Below are 14,727 nucleotides of genomic sequence, written 5' to 3' on the forward strand. Positions count from 1 at the left end.
GTAAAGCTTGGAGTGGTGTGTTGGTGCTTTAAAAACAGAACTGAACAATTTCAATTTGCTTTGAGCACAAAGACATTCTAATGAGTTGTGTCTGGACACATTATTGTAAGTAGCTCCGATGTACCCAATTTTATTTAAACCAATCTTCTTTCTTTTTCCGCCTAGGGATTGCCCTTAGAAAGGTGGTACTCAATTCAAAGCATGCAACTGGGGATGTGTGGGCTTTTCAACAGATGCTAATAACAGAGCTGCACCTCAAGCCTGTTATCATTTACAGAAAAATATTGTCCTGAAGCTCTTCTCCTCCACTTCATAATTTTACTTTTTATCTGAAGATCACTAATTACCTCACAGACACAAAACAGCTTGTTTTTAATCCAGTTTCTTGACACCAGTGTGGGTGTTATACTGGATTTGTTTTTGTTTGTTAGTTTCTTTTCTTATGGTGGGGCCCTTTCACTGAGTAGGTTGCTATTTGATGCATGAATGTTGTGTCAGTTGTGTCTGACTCTCTGCGGCCCCATGGACCCTGTCCTTCCATTCTCTTCTCCAGGTGATCTTCCCGACCCAGAGATCAAACCCACATCTCTTAGGTCTCCTGCATTGGTGGGCAAATTCTTTACCACTAGTGCCACCTGGGAAGTGAAAGTGAAGTCGCTCAGTCGTGTCTGACTTTTTGCGACCTCATGGAGCATAGCCTGCCAGGCTTCTCCATCCATGGGATTTTCCAGGCAAGATTACTGGAGTGTGTTGCCATTTCCTTCTCCAGGAGATCTTCTTGTCCCAGGAGTCGAACCCAGGTCTCCTGAATTGCAGGCAGACTCTTTACCATCTGAGCCACCAGGGAATCAGCCACCTGTGAAGCCCACTGTTATTTGGTAATTGCACATGAAGTGATTTACATGGGAGCAGAAAACCTGAACATTCTGGGAGATTTGAGATGCATTCCTTGCACCTGTGATGTGTACTGAACTTTCCAAACCTAGCGACCAAGTGAAATTCAGGCCTGCTTTTCTGATTAAAGTTTGCTAATGGAAAGGGCAGAGGGCATACATATTACTGCCTCTCTCAGCTGGCCCCTGACGTGCTATAGTGAATTCATTCGTTGTGACAACAGATACTCTACCCTGCTGTAATGGTTCCGATTTTTTAGCCACAGTTCTTCCCTTATCATGCTGAACAAGTTGTTACCTCCCCAAGATTTCTCTGCATTTCCATTTACTTTGTTATACGCAGAAAGGCTGGGGAAGGCCTCTTCCATAATGACATCTATGTGGCACCCACAGCAAGAAAGATCAGCCTGTCAGAGCTATAGAAACAGCAGATGGATTAGGAGGAAACCAGGTGCAAAATAACTTTGATAGAGTCTTTTAATGTAAACAGTTTATCTGTCATTGCCTTTCATTGAAATCCCACGCAGAATGAGGACATTCAGGCTGTTCAGGCTGCAGAAGGTAGCAGAATAAAATCCATACGTTGTCATACTCTTAACTCTCCAGCAATTAGAGAATGAGAAGATATTTTAATTTATTCATTAAAGACAGGAAAGTAAATAGGATAACATATAAGGTTAATAGAATAACATTGGCCTCCATATTCCCAAGATTGTGTTTCCCATTTGGCTGTATTAGCATAGAGACTAGATTAATAAGAAACTGCTTAGGGCTTGTATGATGTGATTTTTAATATGCTGCAGGCAAGTCTGTGACTGTTTAGAAACCTGCTGAATTTTTTCATTGTAATTAGGTCTTCTACATTAAGTATGAAATATTTTGACTTGTAATCTCCATAGATTGTCTTTTTTATTGTAATGGCTATACAATGCTTTGAACACTCAGAGATGCACAGGAGCACATTTTCACACATGTTGTGTCCATCACCACTGATGACCCAATCCTGACTAATGTCCACGACCACGTATGAATTGTCCATCTATGAGCATTTCCATGGCAAACCCAATGGCTGTTTTGCTTAGCTGAACGTTTTCTCACCATGACCGTACATCAGACATTGGTAAGGATGTACTGCTTACCCCAAGGTCCAAGTGGAAACAAAAATGGGTACAGTCTGTTGTTTCAGAAACAATAACTCTCCTGTAGGACATGAATGACCACAGCCTTTTGTCCACAAAGAACACATGACACATATCTGCCTCTGTAGAGAGGGCGGCAGGGGAGTAACAGCCACCTCCACGAAGCTGAGGATCATGAAGTCTGTGTGAGTCAAAGTGCTGGAAGGAACAGCACCATGTTACTCTCGTCACTGCCTAGGCTGGGCTAGGAAGGAAGTGGCTGGGCTGGGCTGGCCTGAAGGAAGCGGCTGGGTTGCACTGGTCCTCTCAATACTCTCACCTTCACTCTATGTTTGGTCCAAGCTTGCTCTTTTCCTTTTTTTTTTTCTAAGTCGCTTCAGTCATGTCCAACTCTGCGCGACCCCATAGTCGGCAGCCCACCAGGCTTCCCCATCCCTGGGATTCTCCAGGCAAGAACACCGGAGTTGGTTGCCATTTCCTTCTCCAATGCATGAAAGTGAAAAGTGAAAGTGAAGTCACTCAGTCGTGTCCGACTCAGCGACCCCATGGACTGCAGCCTACCAGGCTCCTCCATCCATGGGATTTTCTAGGCAAGAGTACTGGAGTGGGGTGCCATTGCCTTCTCCGGCTCTTTTCCTTAGGCCCCTTCATTGCCCCAGCTGGGTCCCGAATCCATGGCTGGAGCCTGAATGTTCGGTCTTAGTCATCAGCTAACAACCCCCAGGCAGTGTACCATGTGTACCTAAGTTTTGGTGGTTCTAGCATCTATTAGAGTGGTATGAATGCCTCCAGTAATAAAACTTTTGGTCACACTGACAATGTAAGATTTTGAAATTTAGCTGCTGGCTTGGAAAAGTGTACTGGGGCTTTGGTTTAGGGCCTAGGAATGGTTTATTCTGTCCCCCCAAATATATGCCATCTGCTGGAAAATCTAGTAGGCAGGCTGCAAACACCCAAGCACCTTGTCGTGAATGGAAAGCAGAATCTGTCTTCTTCTTAAGCAGGTGTATTTATTTTTTCTATTTATTTAGCAAGAGCAAAGAGCATAAGCATTGTAAACACACAGAACACGTATCCAAATTTGAGATTAACTATCAATCCCAGGTTAAGGATTCAAAATTCAAGGGGATGGGCAGGTAAGGACAGCAGGCCTTTCCAAAATGTATGGCATGATGTAGCCTATGTGTCATGAAGGAGTTCCCAGGAATCTCTGAAGCATTAGATATAAACATTTATAAATTTGCTGATAGATCTTATTTCTTGCTAATAGAGATGAACTCCATAACAGAGATTCCATATTTATCCCTGAATCATACATGTATGTATATGTGTGTGTATATATATTGGAATAGAATAGTTTTGTATATTAAAATATAGCATACCAGACCTTAAAATGGTCATGGAGAGTCCTTACTCCAGCCAACAAGGACACTGAGGCATGGAGAAGTCAGTTGTACTGTGAGGTAATAGAAAATATATTAATACATAGTGGTCTCTGCCCCAGGTTCCCGGTACAGAGCTCCTGAATTCCTTGTAATTTCTTAAGTAATAAGACCAATAGGAGCATCTTTTGTTCTAATATTTGCTCTCTGGGTGATAGGGACGTCTTTTATTCTAATGAGATGACTGTGTGGGCTCCTCGACTGTGGTCACCAAAGAGGCCAAGCCATGATTGGAAGCTTGGAATTTCCAGCCCTACCCTTCCATTCTCTACAGAGGGGAAAGGGGCTAGAAACAGAGTCAGAAGTCACTCACGTCTATATAAGGGAGCCTACAAAAAATCCCAATAGTGTGGGATTCAGAGGGCTTCCCTGTGGCTCAGCGGTAAAGAATCCACCTGCAGTGCAGGAGATATAAGAGACATGGGTTCAATCCCTGGATTTGGAAGATCCTTTGGTGGAGGAAATCACAACCCATTCCAGTATTCTTGCTGGGGTAATCCCATAGACAGAGGAACCTGGTGGGCTACAGTCCATGGGGTCACAAAGACTCTAACACAACTGAGCAACTAAACAACAACAGTGCGGTTCAGAGACTTTCCAGGTGTATGAACACATCCATGTACATGAAGTGTGACATGCCCCAGTGCCGGAGGGACAGAAGCTCCTACCTGTGGGATCCTCCTAGACTTCACCCTATGTCTCTCTTCATCTCTCTGTTCATCTGTATCCTTTGCCATATCCTTTAATGAACTGGTAAACATAAGTCACTGTTTCCCTGTGTTCTCTGAGCCACTCTAGCAAATTAATCAAACCCAAAGAGGGGGCTATTGGAACCTCTGGTGTCTAAGCCAATTGGTCAGAAGCACAGGTGACAACTTGGGCTGGCAACTGGTATCTGAGGTGGGGGGAGGCAGTCTCATGAGACTGAGCCCTTAACTGGTTGTATGTGATTCTCCAGATAGACAGTGTCAGAATTGAGTTACATGGTATAATACCAAGCTGGCGTTGCGGAAATGTACTTGGTATGGGATGAGCCCACACACATCTGGTGTCAGAGTATTGTGAGTGTGGTCGTAGTATGAGAATAAAGGAGAAACTCGAGTGGAAACATTACTGGGTTTTATAATATAGATTGATAATAAAAATGGCTGTAGCATCTTGCCCAGAGTAGAATAAATATTGTAAAGTAATTAGCCTCCAATTAAAATAAATAAATTTATAATAAAAAAAAAGAATACACTCTAAAGGGACAGAAACCCTGAACAGGCTAGTATGCTAGTACTGAAAATGCATCATCAGTACTCACTCCCATGTAGGTTTTGGAAAACATATTATTGAGTACCTCTATACACTAAAAATATGCTTCCCATTTCCCTAGTCACACATAGTAAGAAGAGAGCCTCTATTAGGTCTTGATTGTCTCCCAGCAAAGGACACAGGTCATTTTGTGAGGGGGGCCTCCTTAGTATCAGGGCGAGAGGGCTTCGATTGGCTAGGGGAAATAAAATTGAATTTTCAAATCCACAAACCTCAGGAGAACAGAGTAATCAAATGCCACTTACCTTGGCCCTTCTAATATGGAGAATAAAGAAGCCAACACTGAGATGCTCTGCCTTGTGTCTCCATATTTACTCCACTTAGAGAATGATTAGTGTCAATAGATGACTCAGGAGTTAAATGTGCTTCTTCACCAAAGATAGTGCATTTTTCATGAAGTTACAGTATACCAAAACTTGAGTTATAAACAAAATTTCCAATTGACAAGTGAATCTTACTGAAGGGTTTTATATCCAGCAAAAGAGCTAGCCTGGAGGGAGCAAGCTTTCATGGAATGCTGGCACTTCCAAATTCTGTTATCACATCATCTTTGGACAAGATGCTCAAAAAAAAACTCCTGCAGGTTGCCCTGTTGGTGAAATACACATGTAAGGACAGGTAGGACCCGCTATAAGGCCTCTATTCAACTGGTGTTGGCATGGTCATGAGAGGGTGAAGATGATCAAGAATTCAATGAGACTTGGGAAGCCATGAAGGATTCATGATCAAAGGGGAGCATACAATGGGGTAACAATAGGGAGACCAGTGGCCCAAAGAAGAGGCCAGAGCTATTGTCCTGATGAGAAACAAGAGGTCTCCAGTGAGACTATAGTTGCAGGAAGAGTGAAGAAGGAATGGACATGTACCCTGTCCAGTCTGCTCTGCACTCCCTCTTCACTGGGGTGTGAAGTCAAGCCTCGTGGGCAGTTGCAGGATGGATCCAGATACATGTGATTCTGGAGCCCAGCTTTTGCTCTTTTCTCCTCTGCACAGAGCTGGTTACCTACCGGCACTGTCTCATACCCAGAGCAGTCAGGCTCTCAGACTCCACAATCAGACCCAGATATTTTACCCAGTCTGTGTTTATTGAGTGGCTATTAGGTGCCAGACACCTGAAGCAAATTTCTTCCAGTATCTGCCTGTCAAAATTAGAATCCTGCACCCATCATGTCCAGCACAGGCCTGCCTTATATATGCATCAAAAACAATGATTTAGGGCTTCCCCAATGGCTGAGTGGTAATGAACCCACCTGCCAAGGCAGGAGAGACACAGGTTCAATCCCTGGTCCAGGAGGATTGCACATGCTGCAGAGCAAATAATCCCATGAGCCGCAACTACTGAGCCTGGGTTCTAGACCCTGGGAACTGCAAGTTTTGAAGCCTGAGTGCCTAGGGTGTGTGCTCCACAACAAGAGAAGCCCCTGAAGTGAGAAGCCCAAGCACCACAACTAGAGAGTAGCCCCCACTCATTGCAACTAGAGAAGGCCTGCAAAGCAATGAAGACCCAGCAAGCCAAAAGTAAACAAATAATTAAATGGTTTTTTTTAATGGATTAAATTAAAATGAGAGAAGCCTGATACTCCAAAGCTAGGGAAGATGTGTTGCCATACCTGGGTGTAGTGTCAGAAATTCAGGCAGGCATCCAGGTGTTGTGAAATGCTGAGTGCCATTTTCTCCTCTTCAGCTGCAGTCCTGGCTGTGTGTGTGTGCTGCCAGCTGATAACTCAGCCTATAGGATATGATATAAGCCTCTTGCTGTTTCACTCATTCCAGTGAACTCTATTTAAATGCTGTAATTAAGCAAATCATTTTTATATTTGGGCAAGTGCTCTCAGGATATGTCTCTTTAATTGATTTAACCAATTCTGTAGGTATTGATTTTTAACCATCTGAATACCCTAATGGTGAGTTCATTTGTTCATAGAGGAGTTTCTCTTTTGAACTTAGGCAATCAATTCAATTTACCAACACATGCCATTAGATAAAAGTATGGCTAGGTCTCGCAGAGCAGCCCCATGAAAAGTTAAAGATAAAACATAGAAACAGAAAACCAATGCAGTTGACTGCTCGTCTCCCTTTTTTCCATGAAGTATAATATCCAGTTATTTGAAATTATCTGAATGGTTGACTTTTCATTTTTTAATCAAGAAATGTAATATATAGACACAACTTGGGTGTATCTGCTAGTAAAAAAAAAAACAACATATAAACAGGGAATGTAAAAGGCGTGTAGAGCAATAGTAATAGAATCACATTTTATGCTTGACTGACAGTATGCTTATTGATTAAGAAGATAAGCAGTCCCCAACTCTGTAGCCTTGCAAAATGAATCCATGGCTTCAATCGCTCTAGGCCTTCTGCGTGCTCACTTTTGATGAACAGGAAACATACTGCACTGAGTTTGTTTTCTGTCAGTCTCAGGGGGTATAATGGCATAAGTCTGGATATAAATGTTCAGGTCATGCTTCTTAAAAGCCCCAAAAGATCCTCTAAATATTTTTGTGAATATAATATACATGTCTATTGAACTAGAATAACACAGCATGATATTAATAACTAGGGCAGGATTACCTTACCAAAGAATTTTGACAAAGTTCAATCAGTATATAGCAGATGACTAGCAAGTTTCCTAAGTGCTTTCTAGGTAGATTTGTCTCCCTAAACAAATATGATGTTCTGTCTACACAGGAGGATGGGACTCAATAGAGAGCCACCTTCCTTCCTTCCTTTTTCTTTCATTTTCTCTGTTTTTTCATGAGAACTACATTTGATGGTTCATGTAATTCAGAGTGGTCCTTGAGTCACTTCAGCTTTGGTGCAGCAAAAGGATTCTCTACCTCACAGAGAGACAAGGCCGTTCTTTTTAGGAAGTTAGATTTAATGAGGGAGCAGCTTAAGCATGTCCTTAGCCACATCATTCCTCCTGAGGAAATAAATTTGCTGCTTAGCAGGATACCACCAAGAGTACAACACTGGTAATGATGGAAGAATTAGCTCATGAGCACTCCTTTGGAAGGAGACAAGTTCTTCTCCCTGGGAATATAATTTCTTGAGCTCCTATATCATGGAGGAAGTTCATCCCTGGAGCTTCCCAACCTCAGGGTCAAATGTTAGTAGTGCAAAAGCAAAGAGCCTTCCTGATGGAGTAAGGTATGAAAGGAAAGGAAGTGAACGTTGCTCAGTCATGACTGACTGTTTGCGACCCCATGGACTATACAGTCCATGGAAATCTCCAGGCCAGAATCCTGGAGTGGGTAGCCTTTCCCTTCTCCGGGAGATCTTCCCAACCCAGGGATCGAACCCAGGTCTCCCTCTTTACAGACAGATTCTTTACCAGCTGAGCTCACCAGCTGAGCCACCAGGGAAGCCCAAAAAGACTGGAGTGGGTAGCCTATCCCTTCTCCAGTGGATCTTCCTGACCCAGGAATTGAACTGGGGTCTCCTGCATTGCAGGTGGATTCTTTACCAACTGAGCTGCCAGGGAAGCCCATGAGAGGAGGGACAGCTAAAGGAGGGGTCACCCAGAAAAGAATGATGCTTCCTAGGCTTCCTTGTAGGGGAAGAGAGAGTGAGGAGAGTGGCATGCACTTGTGCCTCCACAGCATCTCAGGTGTCTTGACCTCTCTACCACCAACATGAACCCCAGCGAGGTTCGGAGGCCTGTGTGAAGGTAGAGGGCCCTCTCTCCTGCTGGGCTAGGTCTGGCAGGATCTAAACACATCAAAGTCTTTCTCAAGTAGGACTTTGCAGACAGAAGCATTCTGTTCACCCCAGAACTACTACTGATATGGAGAGAGGAGCAGAATGGCTTCTATAATCCTAGTTGGATTAACTGCATAGATTTGATACTGCAACCTGGTCAGTGGTCAGAAAGCCTATCAACTCTCTGGCTGTAAAATATATATGAATCCGTGGGAGGAATAAATAAGGAGTTCGAGATGAACATGCACACGCTTTTGAAAATGTCCTCTCTTCTCTGTGCATCAGGACTTTCAATTAGACCCAGTTAGACACTGCTGGATATAAAATAGGTAAACAACAAGGACCTGCTGTGTAGCACAGGGAACTCTATGCAATATCCTGTAATAAACTATAATGGAAAAATATCTGAAAATAATATATATCCGAACCACCTTACTGTCCACCTGAAACTAAGACAACATTATAAATCAACAATTAAAATAAAAATTCCATTCAGTTAAAATAAAAATACATGCACGAATACCTATGTGGAATGCAGTCACAATCAAGATGCACCTTTTTGCTTAGTATGCTGTGTTTTCTAGAACACTGTCATTGATGTTGGCTACTCACAACCACTCTTGGTATAGACAGGGCAGGAATGATGGTCTTCATTTTTAAAATGAGGAAACTGAGGTTCACTGGTGTTAACTGCATCACCAATGTCATGATGATGGAAATGTCATGATTAGGAAATGGCAAACCTGGTAATAGAACCCAGGTTTGTGGATTTCTAGCACAGCATTCTTTCCACATATAGTTCATTGCCTCTCATTGCACCGTATTGGACTATGGTTTTTAACATCTTAATTTATCATCCTATCTTAGGCTAGAACTTCCTTGATGGAAAGATAAGTATCATGTTGGGGAAACATGACACCAAATAAGTAGAATATAGGTTTTAAAAAGCATATAGAACAGTCTTATGGACTCTGTGAGAGAGGGAGAGGGTAGGAAGATTTGGGAGAATGGCATTGAAACATGTAAAATATCATGTATGAAACGAGTTGCCAGTCCAGGTTCAATGCATGATACTGGATGCTTGGGGCTGGTGCACTGGGACGACCCAGAGGGATGGAATGGGGAGGGAGGAGGGAGGAGGGTTCAGGATGGGGAACACATGTATACCTGTGGCGGATTCATTTTGATATTTGGCAAAACTAATACAATTATGTAAAGTTTAAAAATAAAATAAAATTAAAAAAAAAAGCATATAGACATTACAAATTAAAGCAGCGTAAGTGTTAACTATCTAACCTCCATTTTCCAATCAGTTTAAATTACTTTAATGTATGTTTTTAAACTCAAAATTAGCTGTAATCCCAATATGTAACCCTCTTAATGCTCACTGACTTAACGCTGTATCATTTCACTTTGACTTCCCTCCTTTTGCACCGTCTCACATTCCCAAACATGTATCTGGAACTTGGGATTGTCTTTTCCTGTCCCAAGATTTCAAAAGAGGAATTTTCTCCTTGTATATTTTGTAGACTTAATTATTTTCCCTTAAAGTATTTTTATTTGCCTTAAAGTATTAATGTATATTTTGCACACAAATAATTCACTTAATTTTTCTTTGTAGTCTCTTAAGAATTCCTTATATTATATATAAAACAAAGTCAAAATACAGTGAAAGTGGAGAACGCAATTGATGAGCTGTTTCTCATGCCTGGAAGACATTCCCTGCAACCATATCGTTTGGAGATGAGCACATGGGAAGATGACAGGAGAGCATCTGACTAGAGCTGTGGGGACTCTGAAATGATCTTGGGTTAAATACCAAAGGGGAAAAAAAAGAAAACCTCTGAGCATAGATATTTTCCATCAATAGCCAAGCAACCCAGAAAAAATTAATTTGAATGAAGTTATTTTCCTATAATGGCTGTATAAAAAGACATATGTTTGAAAGAGACTGGCCTTGAACATGATTATGTACCTCCTGATCAGAGGGAAATAACTGGGTCTAATTGAAAGTCCTGATGCACAGAGAAGAGAGGACATTTTCAAAAGCGTGTCACTGAATCAAAGCTAGGTTAAGCAATGTCACTTTGATTTTTCTCCTTCCCATCTCCTGCCAGTGGCATGCTCAGCCCATCACATCCAGCTTGCTTTAAAAGGAAACCACAGGGACTTCCCTGACAGTCCACTGCAGGGAGCACAGGTTCCATCCCAGGTCAGGGAACTAAGATCCTGAATGCCCCGTGGCACAGCCAAAATAATAGTAATAAAAAAGGAAAACCACTGGAACCCTATGCCCATTATTCCATGGTAACCTTTCTTCTTCAGGAACAGATTAGTTTGGATTTTAAGGGATTTGGAAAAGTAGATTCATGTGATTCCCACAATGGCTTGTCTTCAGCCCACTGCCATGTCTTATTACACAAGCTAGGAGTCGGGGAGAAAAGGTGGTAGAAAAGGCAGATGTGGGTTTGCAGCCTGGCTACAATCTGTAGTGATAGTCAGGGTCTTGCCCCTACTCCTTGCCAGACACTGGTTCTTCCTTTCAGCACCCTTTAAGGGATTGCTCAGAGATAGGCATTCATATCCTAAACACTTGTAAGAGATGACGGGCCAGCCAGCCACTGTCCTTGTTTCCTCATTTTCACCTGTTACCTCATTCCCTCACTTTCTTGTGATTCCACCATTTGTGAAAATTCAACCTCAGGCACAGATGGTGAGAAAATAACTTTTGCCTATCAAGCCAAAGTGAAAAGTGAAAGTGTTTGTCGCTCAGTCATGTCTGACTCTTTGCAACCCCATGGACTGTAGCCACCAGACTCCTCTGTCCATGGAATTCTCCAGCAAGAATACTGGAATGGGTTGCCATTTCCTTCTCCAAGAGATCTTCCTGACCCAGGGATTAAACCTGGGTCTCCTGCATTGCAGGCAGATTCTTTACCCTCTGAGCCACCAGGGAAGAAAAAGTACCCAAATATTAATGGATATTTATCTAACAATAGAATCTGAGACTTAATGGAAGAAAAGGACTTGGATTTCCAACAATAATGTCTAAACTGAGGAAATATTTCATCGATTTCAAACAAATTGCTTCCAAGTGCATTGGGTTGTTGTTATGGATTGAAAATTTCGATATGCTTATGCACTGGTCACTCAGAATGTCAATCCAATGTTAGATTATAAATTGTCTCTGTTACACATGGTTGCTTCTGCCTTCGAGTTTGTAACAGTATTCTCTTCATCTCTTAGCAACCACCCACTCCAGGGTTCACAAATATAAAGGTCTCCAAGTGTATACCTTTTAAAAGGGTCTGAAGAACCCCGAGGTTGGCGAACCACTGCTTCAATGCTTACCATTCTGAATGTTATTTCTACAGTCTAAAAGAATCTGGGGGAGTACAAGTTTGGTTCTGATTATACAATTATGCTACAGAAGTATGAAAAAAATCATCACTAAAACCCTCCAGGTGCTTAAACAGTTTGATAGACTGTAGCCATTCTGCCATCAGCACCCCCAGCTGTGTTGCTTAGCAACATTTTAATTCCAGAAGAATCGAAGGAGATGCAATCCCTGTGGAGAAGGAAACAGAAATAAGAGGGCTGTTGACAGATGATCTGAGTTGTTTCTTCTAATATACTGTGAAGATCACTAGCTCTTTTCATGAATGATAAATGGACTGTACACAGATCAATGGGTTCAGCAATAAAGTGGGACCAGGCTCCATGTCTAAGGGATGCAGGCCGAGAGGCCCAGAGATTTCCTCATTTCGATGATTTGGTGTGTGTTTTCTTAAAGGTTCCATGGAAGGAAATTGATCGGAGCTGTCTGTCAGCTCTTGCCTTTTTGTGGTATCTGCTAATAAAAATGATTTTAGAAATGGGTACTTTGGCCTTTCTATCACCAAGCAGGTGCAGCAAGGTGGCTGGAGCAATACAGGGTATAGAGTTTCCCATCCTAGATCTAAAAATCCCCAGATGTACCCATGACCATTCTCTCTGTGCTTCCCTCCCCATCCTGTCATAAGCCAAGCAGGTGCATGTGGAGGAGGAGGATATTTCTGAAATATGGTGTGTGTGCCTGCATGCTGGGTCACTCAGTCATGTCTGAGTCTTTGTGACTCCATGGACTGTGGCCTGCCAGACTCCTCTGTCCATGGGATTTTCCAGGCAAGAATACTAGAGTGGGTTGCCATTTACTCCTTCAGGGGATCTTCCTGGCCCAGGGATCAAACCGGCATCTGTCTCCTTCATTGCAGGCAGATTCTTTACCAACTGAATCACCTGGGAAGCCCCTCTGAAGTATTGGGAATGGCCAATTATATGAATACTTATCTCTTATCTCTAAGTCAATCACAATAGAGCTCCTTTAGTGTAAGGGATTTAAAATCTAATTGGTTAGTATTATCCAGAGGTAGGAAAATATTACATATTCACATAATTAGAGGGAAAGACTCTTCTGAATTACAGACATATAAACATACAGACAGACACAGAGAGCTTATAGTTTTCATTCTAAAATTTCAGTCTTAAGTCAAGCATAAACAAAGTTCACAGGTCCATTTCAAACACCTGGTCTCTCCTTAGTGGGTATACATCTCAATTTATTTGAGCTGAAAACACACAAACAGAAAAAAAGAAACAATAAACCAGAGTCTCTGTCCTCTTTTACCCAAGAGACAAGATCTCTGTAAGTCATCAGTCCCTTTACAGTGATCAACAGATGGTAAGACCAAATAGAAAGGCAAACCATCCAGAAAATTTAGGGGCGTCAGGAGGAAGGATGGACCTAAGTCTCAGCATGTGGACGGCAATGTGGTCCTTTTTGAAATTAGCTGTTTTCCAGAACATGAAAGGATGGAGTAGAGTGGGGGAGTTCTTCATGATCTCTGTTTTCCAGAAGCAGAGGGCTCAGGTTTAAAAAACATGGAAGGAAAAGATGAGAAGAGGAGGAAGGAGTCATGAGCCTAAGGGCCCACTCGCATGGGCACTGCTGAACTTCCCAGGCAACTGTGGCTATGCTTTCCTGTGTCTGAAAGCTGTACTTGGACTGGTAACCATGCTCCCCAGGAGACGGAAATTGCTTTCTGCACCTCCAGTCTGCTTATCTCCAGCAGCCTGCCTCGGTTAACTCCTCATGTTTCTGAAGAGCATTTTATATTGCTTATTGTTTTGGTAACTAGTTGCAAAGATTATGCCTGCTAATGTTGTCTAATTGCATTTTTTTCTTCTGTTCACAGGCTGTTGAAAAGGCAAAACCTAAGAATAATCCTGTGAAGTAAGTTATTTTTTTTATTAGTTGGAAATGTTAATTTGAATGGGACTCCAAGCATGTGAAAAAGGTCATAAAAGAGACCTTGATTTTGAGTTCATCTCTATTCGTGACGATTTAAAAACAAAAACCAAAACAAGCAAGGAAAAGAAAAACCTTCAATGAGCAGGGACCAGCTTTTCAATTTTTCCTGTGGTCCTGATGAGGAAGTGCTCCAAGTTATGCCTGGTTTACATAAATTAATATGTGCCATCCATGAATAGCTGCCAAATACTATTATAATCATATTCAATGCATAGTACTTCAAGCCTTTGGGTTTTGCACATGCTAAAAAGATTACATTTTTAATTGCAAACCTTGGACCTATGACAGAGATGTAAGTGACTGAAAATGTGCCAAGTGATTTCCAGCCACGTGGGGAGCTTTGGCACCTCGGCATCAAGGCCTCGGCACTCTGTTAATGAAAAGCTCATAAAAATATATTTAACTGAAGGCTTTTCTAGCTAACAGAGAGCTATTTCCAAGGCATTTTATGAGACATTCTTAAATTATAAACAAGCCACACAGCAGTCTTTTAAATATAGTACATCCTGTCTCCTCCAGAAGGGAGACTTTGCAATTAAAGATGTCTGTCTTGTCATTTGGCTTCATGACATCTGATTACCATGTTATGATGCATACCAGTCCACCAGCATGTGGGCTAGGGAAGACCTGCTCTATTTGCTGGGTTACTACGGGTCAAGTAACATCACGTCTCTAGGAACTACAACGTGTTAATTTATGTCAGCCAACTTCCACTACAGTAGATACCAAACGCAGAAATAGAAGTGCATTGATTTATTTTTTTAATTTGTAGCTTTTAATATAGTGTGTCTCCTGTGGATGGCATATAGTTAAATCTTGTTTTTGCCCCTAGTCTGGCAGTCTCTGCCTTTTGGCTAGATTGTTGAATCCATTCACATTTAATG

The 14,727-nt window shown here is 42.0% G+C and overlaps 1 protein-coding gene across 11 annotated transcripts in view; it reads left to right on the plus strand.

Moving 5' to 3' along the window:
* Positions 1–14,727, plus strand: part of AFF2 (AF4/FMR2 family member 2) — a 539,621-nt gene that overhangs the window by 423,004 nt on the left and 101,890 nt on the right. For all 11 annotated transcript variants that reach the window (XM_025275774.3, XM_025275776.3, XM_025275777.3 and 8 more), the window contains one exon: positions 13,728–13,765. In XM_025275774.3, the coding sequence (XP_025131559.3) occupies positions 13,728–13,765 (38 nt within the window). The remainder of the gene's footprint in view (positions 1–13,727; positions 13,766–14,727) is intronic.

The sequence above is a fragment of the Bubalus bubalis genome, chromosome X (assembly GCF_019923935.1).
Source record: "Bubalus bubalis isolate 160015118507 breed Murrah chromosome X, NDDB_SH_1, whole genome shotgun sequence".
NCBI classification, from domain to species: domain Eukaryota; kingdom Metazoa; phylum Chordata; class Mammalia; order Artiodactyla; family Bovidae; genus Bubalus; species Bubalus bubalis.